General features: G+C 36.7%; 1 protein-coding gene across 1 annotated transcript; it reads right to left on the bottom strand.

Moving 5' to 3' along the window:
- Positions 1 to 6017: 6017 nt before the first annotated feature.
- Positions 6018 to 15867, bottom strand: LOC114245596 (circadian clock-controlled protein daywake). Its single transcript, XM_028177824.2, has 5 exons — positions 15707 to 15867; positions 11037 to 11256; positions 10331 to 10461; positions 9235 to 9390; positions 6018 to 6828 (listed from the first exon to the last, which is right to left on the bottom strand). Exons 1-5 carry the CDS (start codon positions 15765 to 15767, stop codon positions 6677 to 6679), a joined length of 720 nt encoding a protein of 239 aa, XP_028033625.2. The 5' UTR covers positions 15768 to 15867; the 3' UTR covers positions 6018 to 6676.
- Positions 15868 to 16098: the final 231 nt, after the last annotated feature.

Below are 16098 nucleotides of genomic sequence, written 5' to 3'. Positions count from 1 at the left end.
GGGTCGTGATTCCGATCCGGTAGTAGATTCATTCGCGAAACAATTGCTCTTGAGTTGTTAGGTCTCCTTCGGAGGCGCTCGGGCAGTTGTTAGCAAATCCCACCCCTCTTGGCTGAGCCTTTGCTCGCCCACCTGTCCTGGTGAAACTGGAAAGGCCTTCGGGCCACCAGTAAACTTTCAATCATAAAAAAAAAAAAAAAAAAAAAATGAGCTAGCAGTACTTAAAATACGAATTTGGAGGTAGTTAGTAAAAGAGTCGATCAAGAGTTATTATCTAGAATTAAATGAGCGCATTATTGAAAATACTGAAACAGATTTCAAGTTGAAGTTTCAATTGAATTTGATCAATCGGTAAATTATGTTTTATTATTGTTTGCCATGTGGGATAGGTAAATAGCTTGGAAGAGAGAGTGAAGTTATTATTTGCATAGGATGAGCCCTCGGTTCAACCGGTCTTAAATGGTTAGCGGAGTCCAGAGACACGGCAACGTGAATTCCTACCCCCACTTTGAGACTTGGGGCTTGTACATCAAAATTGCAGTATTTTTTTACTGGTGGTGGGACCTTTTTATACCACCACTCTACCTATTTCTGCCGTGAAGCAGTAATGCGTTTCGGTTTGAAGGGTGAGGCAGCCGTTGTAACTATACTTGAGACCTTAGAACTTATATTTCAAGGTGGGTGGCACATTTACGTTGTAGAAAAAAAAATACACAGGTAATTTTTGTATGCTATGATTTTATTACTCTATCATATTCCTTCATAGTAAAAGTCACGTAGAGATACACGAATGGCTCCATACGAATACACTAGGCGAATTCTTTTTTAGGCTACGACAACTTCATATTCTCATGGCATATTAATAGGATGGATAGGATAGGATTACCAGATGGTAATCCTATCCTATCCATGATATGGTCCAGAGATCTGGACCATATCTGGTCTGATAATTCGGTTGTCTGAACTTATAGATATGAACAAATTTATTTGCAACGCTTTTTGACATAAAATGTAGATTTACTTCTCAAAAAAGACTCTTACATAGTACGCAACGCGATTTTTATTTGCCATTTACATATATTGTAATGTGCCTAGCTAGTTTTAAGACTAGTTTACTATGGCAGAAATTATAATATAATACATCCCGGTCATGTTGGCATTAAAATAATGTGTTATAATAACACTTAGAGATAATATTTGAATATGTATATTGAACGTTGGAATAAAAAAACTAAAATCGACGTTTCAATTCAAATAATTTGGAAATGAACTTTATCCAAACACTAAAACAGGAAATTGAATACGATCGATATTCAGAAATTAATTCAGAATTCAAAAATTAACTTAAATGTAGGAAATAATATTTATCTAAAATAAAATTAACATCTTGTTTTTTTGAAGCTATAAAATGTCTTTCGTGTAGTTTTGACTGATGTCGTATGCGAGTGGTTTCAAAGATTTTAATTTTATATTACTTTAGAGGCGCAAACGATTTCACGGTCCACCCGGTATTGGGTAATTTTCTGAAGCTGATTATTTTATAGCTTTTTTAATGCTAAGAGCTTACGGTATACCTGGTATTAAAGGATAATTCGAATCCTAAATTAGCCAGATGCGTCCAGAGGTGGTACGTAGCACGTTAACTTCTTCTTCCCAGTCGTACACTCTTGACAGAGTGGTCGTGGTCATACATCAGTCGGATCCTGCGATATCGATGCTCTCGCGATGCGACGCCATTTCGCACGTTGCTTCGCAGAGTGAGAGCAATAATTTATGCTGAAGTGAAGACAGATTTTATGAGGTCAGTCCATCGTTATGGAGATAGTCCGCGAGATATTTTTCCCTCGACTACTTTTGCCGTCAAGTTCACTGTGTTAACAAATAACATTAATTCGTTTCAAATCTAGCGAATCCCGTGTCGAATTACGATAGTACGTAATGTGTGGATAAAATGGATATTTCGGGCCTATGTCGCTTCCTGTACGTTCTAGATTTTTCTTGAGGCTTTATCCTGGGGCCATTCGTCCATCCATCCATCCGTCCACCAAAACAGGCCTTCAGAGGCCAGAGCAATTATGTTCCTTTTTGTGTGTATTATGTACAAAAATTAGCCAATAAAAAGCCTAAAAAGTTGTCAGTATCTTAACAATTAAAACACAGATTTAAAAATAAACAGTTTTGTAAATAGAAAAATAAGTAAAAGTCGGTATAGCCTAAAGATTATTTTTACCCAAAAAAAAACAAATCAAAACAACCTAAAGGAACCGAATAAGATGGAAAGGCAAAGGGAGCAATGACGATTTTCACCCTAACAAAAACGATAAATTAAACTAAAACTAAACTTACCATAAAACTCGTAAAAGTCGACCGCGCTGTGACTGCCACTAAAATATGTATAAAATATACCCATTCGTTGAAACAATTCGCACTCCACCCGACAGATACTATTCCAGAAACTTTCTGCGAAGTGCCAACAACAACTCTATTAAGTTTCAGATCATTTTCATAAAGTGAGCGTTATAAGTAAATCTAAAAATATTCATCCATGGAAAATAATACTTAATATTTTCAAACATTTTCATTTCCACAATAACATACTTAACTAGTTGGTTAAGTGGAGCGCCTCCACTCATAAAGGTTACTTATTATTGATTTCATACCCTGTACGTTTCGTCTTCAAATTGGATATTTCAATTTCCAAATCGCTGGTGGTATTTAGCAAGCGCCTATTTTTATTTTTTTATTTATTTAAAAAAGTACTGCCACATCACAAACATTTAACATTGAAAATAACTTGAACTTTTTTATTTATGGCCTGATACATGTGACAATAATGGCGTACATAACATTGGCAATTCATCGGCTCGAAGATGGAATACAATAATAATAAAAAAATAATACCTAATGAAAACATATTTTGAAACTCGGCTTAGTCGATATATTATAGGTATATCTTGAGCGGAGACCCAAACACAGCAATGGGAAGAAAGACAATCTATTCTTTCCCAGGATTCACACTAATTTCATATCGAATTTCACTAAAATTGATCCAGCGGCTTAGGCTTGAAAACAGATTTACCTTTTTTTTTCGTATAATTAAATTTATTTGCCACAAAACTTGGAACATTTAACAAAGTAAAAGTAAACTTAAGAAGTATTTAAATTCACTCAAAATACACTGAATTCTGCTGTTTTATTACGAGTATCTGGAGTATCTTTCTTGTTTTCGGTATTGAGTCTTTTCTTCTCTTCTCACTGCTTCTTTAACTTCATACATACCGATTTCATTCACGAGCCCGACGTTCTCTGGCTTCCTATTAATCACCCTATTCCAGTAGTTCTCCTGATTCATTAATTTTTCAAAGTATATCTTTCAGCACTTTGTTATTTTCTCATCGTTTATTAGAACTTTTCCTGTCTCATTTTTCTTTATAAATTATTTTATCTTTTATTTTTATTAATTTATCTTCATCTACATAAATTATTTAAATCCCAATGATTCAACAGTTTAGCTATTCTTAAATATAATTAGCTAACGTGGTTACAGTAATCACGTAAACATTTGTTATCTACAAATGTTTACAATGTCCAAAATAATTTGCTTAAATTGCCTTCCATTTAGGAATAATGAGAGTCAAGTAAAAAATAGAAAAAACATTGGACACAGAAGCGATTTTGTCAGTTTTAAATTGTATGTAACATTACGTGGGATATTAAATAATTTTGGATTGAAAAAAGTAAGTTGATTGGCAAACCGATTTTTTTAATTGCGTTGTTGGTTCAACGAGTTTACGGCGATTTGATGTTTAGGGTTCTAGACGTCACAATGGAAATGACGAGCACACACCACGAGGACGTATTTTTACAAATTGTATAAAGCAACAGATTTCCCACCCTTCAACGAGTAGTAGGGCGCACACCAAACTGGTAATAGAGCGTCTTGTGAGTCTGTACGAGTACGTACCACCACCCTACCTGTTTCTGCCATAAAGCCGTAATGCGTTTCGTTTTGAAAGGAGGCGTAGTAAAACTGAGACTTTAGAACTCATATGTCTTAAGATCCATATCCATGTAACCACTGAACATCAAGTGGGCCATAAGCTCATGCACCCATCTAAGCAATAAAAAAAATAAAAAATAAAACCGAGCAGCATATCTGCTTGGCGACAGAATCAGACAGGATGGTAGTGTCGAGCCGTACGGGATTCATACACCCCCGTTCGATTGCACCCCCTTTGATTGGAGCCGACCAGAGGAGGATATTATACTAAATATCGTGTAGTTAAAATCAAACCCGCAAAATTATAATTTGCGTAATTAGTGGTGGTAAGACCTCTTGTGAGTCCGCACGGGTAGGCATCACCACACTGGAAGGCGATGCTCGACTTCTGCGAGTACACCATCTCGCAGAAGGAGGCGGCGGAACGAGATAGGGAGAGCTAATCCCTCTCCGCACCTATCCGTTGCCGCCGAGCTGGGGGCCGGAGAAGGATTTTTGCCCGACTCCGGCCCCTGTAGATGGCGGCTTCCTCCAGATGAAGATCAAGGGGCGACCTGAGGGGGTAGAGGCCGCGCGGCGCGCTACCAGCACTCTAGCGCGCTGCCAAGGAGTTACGAAAGAGCGACCGGTTGGCGGCAGGCTGGTTCTGGTCCAGCGGGGTATCCCGGAACACCAGCGGCACCGTCTGGGCGGCCTGACGGGCTGCCGTACCGAGACGGCTGACGTTTCAGAGCCTTCGATTCGCCTCGAAGGCTCCGTCGGCTGGGCGTCCATGGGGTGAGCCGCGCTGTCTGGTTGCAGTGTTGACCGCGGTAACCCCGTACCTCATCCGAGTTCTGACCTCGGACGGGATCGGACGTCGGGTGTAAGAGTGCAGGGGAGTCGTTTAGTGGGTGGGCCCTAAAATCCTTGGGCCCGCGATCTGCTCTCAACACCTGCAGATCGTTGAGTCTCACATACCCCGCGCGCCCCTTATGCGGGGGGACCTCGTAGGAGGTTCGGCCCCCGGCCCGAAAAAAAAAAACACCCTGCCTATTTCTACCGTGAAGCAGTAATGCGTTTCGGTTTGAACGGTGGGGTAGCCGTTGCTATACTGAGAACTTAGAACTTATATCTCAAGGTGGGTGGCGCATTTACGTTGTAGATGTCTATGGGCTCCAGTAACCACTTAACACCAGGTGGGCTGTGAGCTCGTCCAGCCATCTAAGCAAGAAATAAAAAAATCTCCTTGCGCAATGCAAAGTTACATAACTATTAAAATGGACAATAATTTATTAAAAATGATTATTTCTTTGTATTTAGTCTCGTATGTACGTGTTCGCGTATTATCCGATTAGTTTGAATCTGCTTACCGCTTTTGTTGATTCTTCAGGGTTATCACTTTATTAGATTTCAATAAAACTCAAAACAGAATCCTTAATTACATTTTATGCAATTTTCTCTTTAAAGCTCTATACACAAAAGTACTAACATAGAAGAAATAGATTACATTCTAAGACCTTATTATTAAACTAAATAGCTTATTTAACATATTTTTTTATCTCAAACAATGTTGTTGTTTTCCGAAAAGGAGTAGGTAACATTTATTAATAATACAGGATTTGGAAATAAATCAAAACCACAAATGTGTTTTTCAATGCAAGTAATGTTTAGCAATCGAAAAATATGGTAAAAAATATAAATATAACTTTAAATATAATATGTTTCAATTATCACATTCTTGACATGCTTATTATATTAAGATTCTAATTATATGTATCACTATCAACCCAATTTTGTGACATTCTTAAAAATACCCTCACAAAAATGTAGACAAGTACTAAATTTTCTCATTTGTAAAAAACAATTTACAATACCAACTAAATATTAGTTTTTTTTTAGCTTCGATGTGTGGACGAGCTCATGGCCATTTGGTTTTAAGTGGTTACCGGAGCCCATAAGCTTCTACAACGTAAATGCCGCCACCCACATGGCAAGACAGACATGAGTTCCGAGGTCTCAGTTTTTACAGTACAGCGGCTGCCCCACCCTTCAAACCAAAGCGCATTACTGCTTCACAGCAGAAATAGGCAAGGTGGTGGTACCTACCCGTGCGGAGACACAAGACGTCCAGCTAGCAGCAATTACGCAAATCATAATTTTTCGGGTTTGATTTTTACTACACGATGTTATTATTCCTTCACCGTAGAAGTCAAACATGAATTGTAAAGTACTTATTTCATTAGAAATATTTGGTTCTTTCCTGCGATATTCGAACACCGTTGCATCGCATGATACTAATGCACCGTGCGTCTTATCCAACGACCACTCCAATTAATTAAATTTAATATGCAATTTCGAAAAGGGCACATGTCGCATATTTTGTCAAATACGTTTTTTCATATACATGTAGTTTTGAGGCTTACCTACACCCATTTTATAATAATTCCAGTAATTTTCAATTGCTAATGAACACTAAAATATATCTCAAAAGCTAATATTTTTAAATTTTACACTGCTTTAGAAAATAATCAGTTTTTTTCATTTCCTGAACATTTTACATTTTCAGAGATGTGCCCTTTTCGAAATTGCATATTCAATTACTATTGTCATATTTCTAACAGTGACCCATTCATCTCAATTATGCAATATAAAATCTACCTACAATCTTAAAAATAAAGGTTCTTTGGCATTATCTTATAAATTAGCTATGTCCTCTAAAGGTTGAGATTTTAAATATGTTTTGACTGTATTGTAAACCATCTCCATGGGTATTTCGAGGAGCGGTTTCCCGAATTCCTGCGTCAACGCTTTCCAATTTTGATTCATAAAGGTCAACATCACGTCACCTGTAAAATATGATATTTTGTTATAACTTTTTACTAACTGAACAAAATACATTAAAACCTGTATGAAATATATAACTGTTTTTAAGAATGTTTGTGGAAGCGTGGTAGGACTGCCTTTATTTAAATAGTAACATTAAAATTTTCATACGTAAATTGTTTATTTATTGTACATTACTTTGTAGATTATTTATGTATTTTATACATTATATATTGATCGTTGTATCTTGCATAGACATCCTATCCTAATAATTGCATATTGAGGTAATTTTAACTTCGACCTTTGATTTATCTTTCTTGATTGAGACTTCTCATTAAAATTTAGAAATTTGTTTTCTTTTTTTGCAGGTGGACCAACCAACGTGTATTTTAAATTCCAGTGCTTATGTCTTCAAATTAAGGGAATGACATCGAAACTTTTACTTTAGTCATGAACACCTAAATTGCGTAGTCTATTCTAGTATAATTATATACTAGATGATGATTTTTTTTTGAGAACGTCATCTCGTGTCTTTATAGCGGTTAGTTGCCTTCAATTAAGATAAATAGTATTATTATTCGCCAATAGATGTCCGGAAGAGTTGATTATTGAAAAAACGACTAAAACAACATTTTCTGAAAATAAATCGTAGCTAGATCGATTTATCGCCCCCGAAATCCCCTGTATACTAAATTTTATGAAAATCGTTGGAGCCGTTTCCGAGATTCAGATTATATACATATAACTAGTCAGGTTATAAGTATTGTCACACAGTAAAAACTTTTCTTTTAGAATGCTGGCCACAAAAAAGTTTATTGAATTCGAATTTCGAATTGTTCATGAAAATAAAAAATGTATACTTTTAGAATTTTACTCATTTTTAAATATGGAGTGGACGCTTAAAGAAGACCGTGTTGCAGTTATTGCGTTGCATCGTTGCGGTTACGCGCCAATTCAAATTTTTAACATACTGAAAAAAATTAATATAACCAAAAGATTCGTTTATCGTACCATCAAACGATACAATGAAGACTCTAGTGTAGATGACAGGTCAAGAAGTGGTCGCCCTCGGTCTGTTAGGAATCCAGCAGTGATAAAAGCTGTGAAGGCGCGAATTCAAAGAAATCCCAAACGTAAGCAGAAACTGTTGGCCCTTCAGATGGGGTTAAGCAGAACCACGGTGAAAAGGGTGTTAAATGAAGACTTAGGGCTTCGGGCATATCGAAGAAAAACAGGACATCGTTTGAATGCTCGTCTAATGGACCTGAGACTGAAGATATGCCGCGCTTTGTTGAAGCGGTACGCGGGAAAAAAATATCGGGAAATTCTTTTTTCGGATAAAAAAAATTTTACCGTAGAAGAGAGCTACAACAAACAAAATGATAAGGTGTACGCACACAGTAGTGAAGAAGCGAGCAACCGTATTCCGCGTGTCCAACGAGGTCATTTTCCATCCTCGCTCATGGTATGGTTGGGAGTTTCTTATTGGGGCTTAACAGAGGTACATTTTTGTGAGAAAGGTGTAAAAACGAATGCAGTTGTGTATCAAAATACAGTCCTGACGAACCTTGTGGAACCTGTTTCTCATACCATGTTCAATAATAGGCACTGGGTATTCCAACAAGATTCGGCGCCAGCTCATAGAGCGAAGAGCACACAAGACTGGCTGGCGGCGCGTGAAATCGACTTCATCCGGCACGAAGACTGGCCCTCCTCCAGTCCAGATTTGAATCCGTTAGATTACAGAATATGTCAACACTTGGAGGAAAAGGCGTGCTCAAAGCCTCATCCCAATTTGGAGTCACTCAAGACATCCTTGATTAAGGCAGCCGCTGATATTGACATGGACCTCGTTCGTGCTGCGATAGACGACTGGCCGCGCAGATTGAAGGCCTGTATACAAAATCACGGAGGTCATTGTGAATAAACTTTAGTGTCATAAGAATCTATGTTTTGTTAAGTTCATTTTGGTATATGAATGGTTACATAATGAATAAACTTGTTTCAATTATTTTACATTAAACATGTGACAGAATTTATGACCTGACTAGGTATATTAATATACAAGAATTGCTCGTTTAAAGGTATAAGATAAAATGCGTAACGGAGTCTGGTTTTTGTTAAACTTTGACACTATACATGTGCCACTTCACTCAATCATCACTCAGAAGCAAACTGAGTACCTCGCCGGATCTTCTCAGTGGGTCGGGTTTCCGATCCAGTAGTAGATTCTGCGAAGCACGGCTCATGCTAGGGTTCGTGTTAGCAACAACGTTTGAGCCCCGTGAGCTCACCTACTAGCCCGGTAACTCTGATATGGTCTCTCTAGACCATCAGCTTAGATATAAAAAAAACCACTCTGACTTCGTTTTTACAAACGCGTCAATTAGTTAAATAGTCAATTAGTCAACTCAAGTGCATCCACATACCTAATTGCTTGTTACCATTAAACAAATTCGTCATATGAAAGTGCGCGTTGTCTTTGACGTCATAGCTATATCTGTAGCTGCTTAAGTCGATAACGTCCTTTCCTTCCGAATTCTTAACAAGATTGAACGGGTATATCATTTGGATCCTGAGATTCTCTGTAAGCATAACGCAACGAATAATATGTGATTAATTGAAGGATTTGGGCCTGTTGTAAGCTCGCACGAGTAGTAGTCATGGTGACGTTCATCTGCCCATAAACGTTCGCATCTTTCCCCCAGCTTCCTCTATTTCATTAGATTTTTCAATTACCATTGCATATTTGATAACAGTTACACTGCAACGGAAATCGCTTCTTTTTTTATTGCTTAGGTGGATGGACGAGCTCAGAGCCCACCTCATATTAAGTGGTTACTGGAGCCCATAGACATTTACAACGTAAATGCGTCACCCACCTTGAGATATAAGTTCTAAGATCTCAGTACAGTTACAACGACTGCCCTACCCTTCAGACCGAAACGCATTACTGCTTCACGGCAGAAATAGGCAGGGTGGTGGTACCTACCTGTCCGGACTCACAAGAGATCCTACCACCAGTAATTACGCAAATTATAATTTTGCGGGTTTGATTTTTATTATACGATGTTATTCCTTCACCGTGGAAGTCAGTCGTGAACATTTGTTGAGTAGGGTATTTCATTAGAAAATTTGGTACCCGCCTGGGATTCGAACACCGGTGCATCGCTCAACACAAATGCACCGGACGTCTTATCCTTTAGGCCACGACGACTTTATAAGGCTTGTAATAAGGACTCGTTTGGAAGGCAGGGTAATCCGCTTTTGTTTAGTGGGTAGGACCCTAAAAACACCTTGGGCCCGTGGTCTGCTCCCAACGTCTGTACACCGTCAAAACCCACATACCTCAAGCACCCCTTAGGCGCAGGTACTTCGTATTAAGCACGTCAGTTGAAAAAATAAAATAAAAAAGCGTAATCAGCTTTTGTAAAAGAATATGAATTAAATATATGTTGGTAAATATAGTATATTTGGTATTAATGTTCAACGCATGATGAAAGTTTAATATTATATAATCCTTACTTAGTTTAATAGTTGTGTCCCCATCACCTGTGATGGGCAAAATGAGGAGTTTCCCTGAAGCCTTATATTTACCCTTCAAGTAAACACTGACGTGACAGATAACTTGTATCTGTTTTTTTGCTAAATCCACGCTAAAACAAAATCAAAATAAAGCTTTGTTCTGTACCGGCATTAATATGAAGAAAAAAAAATTAAATATTATAACTATAGGTACATTTATATATTTTTTTTCTTTTCTTTTTTATTGCTTAGATGGGTGGACGAGCTCACAGACCACCTGGTGTTAAGTGGTTACTGAAGCCCATAGACATCTACAACTTAAATGCGCCATCCACCTTGAGATATAAGTTCTAAGGTCTCAGTATAGTTACAACGGCTGCCCCACCCTTCAAACCGAAACGCATTACTGCTTCACGGCAGAAATAGGCAGGGTGGTGGTACCTACCCGTGCGGACTCACAAGAGGTCCTACCACGAGTGAATAAGGTCCTTAGGGTATATTATAGCATATTAGGGTCCTTTAGTCAATATTTATTTTGATTCTACTGTTCAGTTTTTAGTGAATTTTTACACAAACAAAATTAATATCTGAATAAATGGAGAGATCTTTTTTTTTTCAAAACAACATAATCGCTCACAAGATAATCGCTCTTGATTCTTTTATCCTGTTTCCCAGATTCAACGTTGCCATGATAGCGTAAAATTACCTCAATTTGTCAATGATTGTATCTTTCATTCCAGTTATCTGTGCATCAGTAAGCGCCAATTTCAATCCGGCAAGGTCAACTTTTATGGCTTCCACGTAAAGGGGATCTAACACCTTAGACCCCAAATCCGGTAATCCATCGGTTAGCTGTGGCACCATCGATTGCGCTGACGTCTTCAGGCATACTGCATCAGTCAGATTACATTTCTGGACATCAGGTACTGGAAATTAGACGAGGTATTTTACAACGGATTCAAAGGAATCATATAGTTAATCTGTAATTAAGGATTTACTGAAGCTCAGAGATATCAAAACATAAATGCGGCCACCCAACTTGAATATGAGGTCCAAAATAATTATATAGCTTAACAGATATCCTAACTTCCTTTAAATTGGAATGCATAATTGCGTCACGGCAGGAATGAATAGGGTGATTGTACCTACCCGTATCGGCTCGCAATATTTCCTACCACCACTAAATTTCAAGAACTTCCTAGTTGAACATCCTTATTTCTTATTAAGATTTCCTTTAAAAAATTTTTTTACAGTGGAGACTTACAATACACCTCAGGAATTACGTAGATTTAGAATTTTGTGGGTCTGGTTTTTATTACTCAACGTTATTCATTAATCGTGGAAGTCGTTCCGGTACACGTGCTAGTAACGTATTAATTTACAATTGGTAGGCCTTCAGGAATTTCCTCGAAGTAAATCCAAATATTACATTAAAAATTAACTCTCTTCCTCGATATTTCTGTATGAGACACCGTCCTTCAGCTTCTCTTTCAACTTCAGTGGCTTGGCATTACCAATGTCATGAGTCGTAGATAGGAAATTACGTTTTAAAATTAAAAAAAACGGAAGCATTCAGTTTTATCCAAAATTATCTCAAAACTATCAATTTTAACAATTAATATTCGTGTATTAAAAATAGCTTGTAAAATTCAATTACACTTATGTTTTAAATACTCCGCTTCCAACCAATCATTGGCAGACTAAATAAATTCCAACTTTGTGAGCAATCCGAATAAAAGTTTTGCAAAACCGACCGGCTTAAACTGCACCAATTACCTAATGGAATGAAGTTCCAAAACCAGATATGTCGATCAACTTCTATAAAATTTGGCAGTTTCCATAAATCCGCAATTTTATGCCTAGAATTACCGATGCTGAATCGAAAAATCAATTTGGTTGGCCAACTTAGTTTCAATAAGTGGATTATCCGACTAGCTTATCACTCATAAAATAAGAATATATTTTAACTGAATTTAATACTAGTCCAAACGATTGAGTCTAGTTAAATATTTACATTTAAATTTAATTACATTGTGACGAAACAAGTTTGGCCAATGCGATAATTTCAAAACTGAACGAATTCCTCTTGGATATTGAAGCTACCGGAGATATACATTCAATAAACTATTTATCCTTACCATTAATAACGACCACGAGGCCGTAGCCGATGCATAATGATCGTAAGAAATAATATTTTCCCGATATTAAATGTCCTTTGCGAATAACGAGGAAGAAAAATACAAAACCAAAATAATAAAATTCTTGTTTTTGTGCTGTAACATTTGTGTATTTACAGTTACTTATCTTTCAAGTCATTGTATTATAAAACGTACATAAACAAGAGAGGTAATAATGTTAATAGATCTACATATTTCGTGTAAATTTTAATAATGAAATTATTAAACAAGTATATTATATTAATGCCGCGGACATTACTATAATAATATATATTATAGTAATTTCGAAGTAATCAACCTAAATCGCCAAATTATATTTTTGCAATGCGGAGTGTCTGTTGATCTATGCAAAAAGAGTCTGGGTCATTGCACCTTAGATTATAACATAGGGTTCCGTGGTTATGGTGAAAGCATACGTCTAAAATTCAAAATGAATACTAAATGACTATAGTTTAACACAGAAAAAAAACTGTCTACAGTTTGCATGCTGAAATTCTTTATACATACATATACATTCCTTATACATCTTTATATTCCGAACATGTGGCCTAACGCGAACTTGGTGAGTTAAAAAATATAAAGTTGTAGGCCACTGTAGAAAGTAAAAGGAGTCGCGGAAGACTGTCAACCAGATGTGTTAAAGGAGCCACAGCTACCAGCGTCTCAGTTGCGATTAAACTTGTTAAATACCAGGAAGCCAAGAGAGAACCGGTACAGAAACTTGACCGTGGTGCTCACGGTCCTCGGTCATGAGGAATCGACGACGGTTGATGATGAAACAAGTAAACAACATTTATTACCCAAAATAGATTTTATTAAAATTGTTTGCTCTGCTTATTGAGAACAATTTTTTTAGTGCAGAGAAATACTGTTTGTAATTTTAGAAACAATAGTTTTCAAAAATAAAATAACGACTTTTTTCTTTTTTTTTCTTTTAATGGCCTTGTAGGCAGACGAGCATACGGCCCACCTGATGGTGAGTGGTTACCGTCGCCCAGGGGCAGAGCCAAGCCGCTGCCTACAAAATCTCTTCTCTCTCTCAATTTCTTCTTTCTATTTCACTTTTGTAGCACTATCACTCTCAGTGGTATGATCCTGGTACCTACTAAATCTTCATATCATATAACAAGTACCGATAAACTTCAAATCAAATACATATCACATCACAACAAACCGCTCAAAATATCAATTCAGTTCAAAATATCGTTTTCGTCTCATCAGGTACAAAACTAAATATACCATTAACATTGTCAATCGAAATATCTTCCAGTACCAAAACCGTTTACCATAACGATAAGCTATTCTTACTCTCACTCAATATTATGTTTAGCGGAATCGTTTGGATTTTAAACAATTTTCACGTACTGAAATATTTTGTTTGGTTTTCGTACAAAGTAGCAAACACGTAAAAACCATTCACAATAATGTTATTGCTAAATAAGCCATGTGTAAAACGGTCACGTTTTAACCACGGTCCGTGGAGTTTTAACCCTGAAATAACCGTGACTCCGGCAGGAACTATTCGTCAACTAACGCATACGAGAGATGAAAACGAAGTAGTCGCTTAATGCAATGAAGTCGAAAAAAATACGTTTAGCATTTCACAAGTATTACATTGCGGAACAAGTTTGTTACGGAAGGTCAAATTCACGCTATATTTACATTAGGCTGATATTTTTGTGAAATGACTTTGTTTATATTTTTTTTAATGCTTAGATGGGTGGACAAGCTCACAGCCCACCTGGTGTTAAGTGGTTACTGGAGCCCATAGACATCTACAACGTAAATTCGCCACCCACCTTGAGATATAAGTTTTAAGGTCTCAATATAGTGACAACGGCTACCCCACCCTTCAGACCGAAACGCATTGCTGCTTCATGGCAGAAATAGGCGGGGTGGTGGTACCTACCCGTGCGGACTCACAAGAGGTCCTACCATCAGTAAACATATATATATACAGGTAGGTACAAATAAATTATTTTAGATTATCCAATAATGTAGATTACGGAAATAATGTCATAGTAAGTACGTACAGCAAAAGTTTTTTTAAAAAAATCGACAATGCAAATGTGTAATTTTAACTGCGATATAATTATGATTGATACACTATCTGATCATACTCATCAACATCTCCCGAAAGTAGATTCACGACAATTCACGTCGATATTTTTAGGCGCCGCGCCGCACTGTTCGTATTAGTTTAATTTTTTATAAGGCAAAGGGATTTTTTTTTCAAGTGTTTCTGAACGCTTCCGTATTGGGATCTTTATTTTCGTGTCTGGCAACATTCATGGATTAAAAGAATTAAATAATAAAAAATAATATTTTATTTCGTTATTCATTACTTATTAAAACATGATTAAAATGATATCTTAATCGTTTCTTTTTTTGCAAATATTCCGTAGTTTGTTATGCCCTATAAACGGTTGAAGTCTAGTCCACCACACTGTTCGCCTTGTTTGTAATGAATGACACTTCTAATATTTTTATATTAAGAACACAAAATTCGAAGTTTTTAAACATGTAGATAGAAATTATACAACAGAAATTATAGTTGCAGTATCAGTCAAGTGATCTGCTTAGCGCTTGTATTTGAAAAAATATTTTAGTAAATATTTAGGAGACGAATCACATAGAACAATCTGGCTCCAAACTAAGATCCCTGTACTATATAAACAGGGGTGATTTATAAACTTACATAGATTTAAATACATATATTTAGTAAATAATTCAACACTCAACGACAAAGCAAGCAAACCTGTTAGTCACACGAATTTTTGGTTGATAACTATACGAATGATAGCCACGACACTCAGAATAGAAAGATAACGGTAACTACTGCGTAGGCGTGTTGGTCGAATAATAGAAAAGTATAGAATTGATGTTTCGATGCTTATTTCAAATAATACGTAAATCGTATTATTTTCATATAAATTGATTTCCAAAATAACATGTAAAGCTCTCCCGACGTTTCCTTAAAAACATTGAGGTTTTTTTATTTTATATCAATGATTTTTTCACAAACTCTATGTTCGGGCATTTACTAAAATTCAAGTCTGCAAAATGTCTTTAGCGATCTTCATCAAATGCATGTACACCAATTTCGAACGAACGTCGTTCAAAGAGCTACTTATCTTGATCCGTTTAACGAAAAATGTGGCCATGGAATCTCTCATTAAATTTCATACAATAAACTTACAGGCTCCGAATATTGACACGACACTGCTGAACGCGAAAAACGTACAAACTTTTCTCTTCATATTCCCGAAGCGAACTGGTCACACCAAATGAAAGCTCGCTCACTATTAAAATCAACGGAACGCCATCTGATTTATATAAACTGTTACGCGGCATTGTATAGTGTCAAGGTGTTCATTCTATACCAACAGTCCAACACAATAGTGCGGTAAAAAATATTTACCGGTATATTCGATTAAACTTAGTTTAGGAGGTCAAAACTAACATTCACAAGGAAGATGTATTTCTTACTAACTTTCGCCCGCGACTCCGTCCGCATGGAAAAGTTACTTTGGCATAGCGCTAAATTTTACCCCCCACTTCATTTACATAGTGAAAATATTTTTGAACTAT

The sequence above is a fragment of the Bombyx mandarina genome, chromosome 23, assembly GCF_030267445.1.
Source record: "Bombyx mandarina strain Sakado chromosome 23, ASM3026744v2".
Taxonomy (NCBI): Eukaryota; Metazoa; Arthropoda; class Insecta; order Lepidoptera; family Bombycidae; genus Bombyx; species Bombyx mandarina.
Note: the sequence above shows the minus strand (reverse complement) of the source record. Positions and strands in the feature narration are given on the sequence as shown.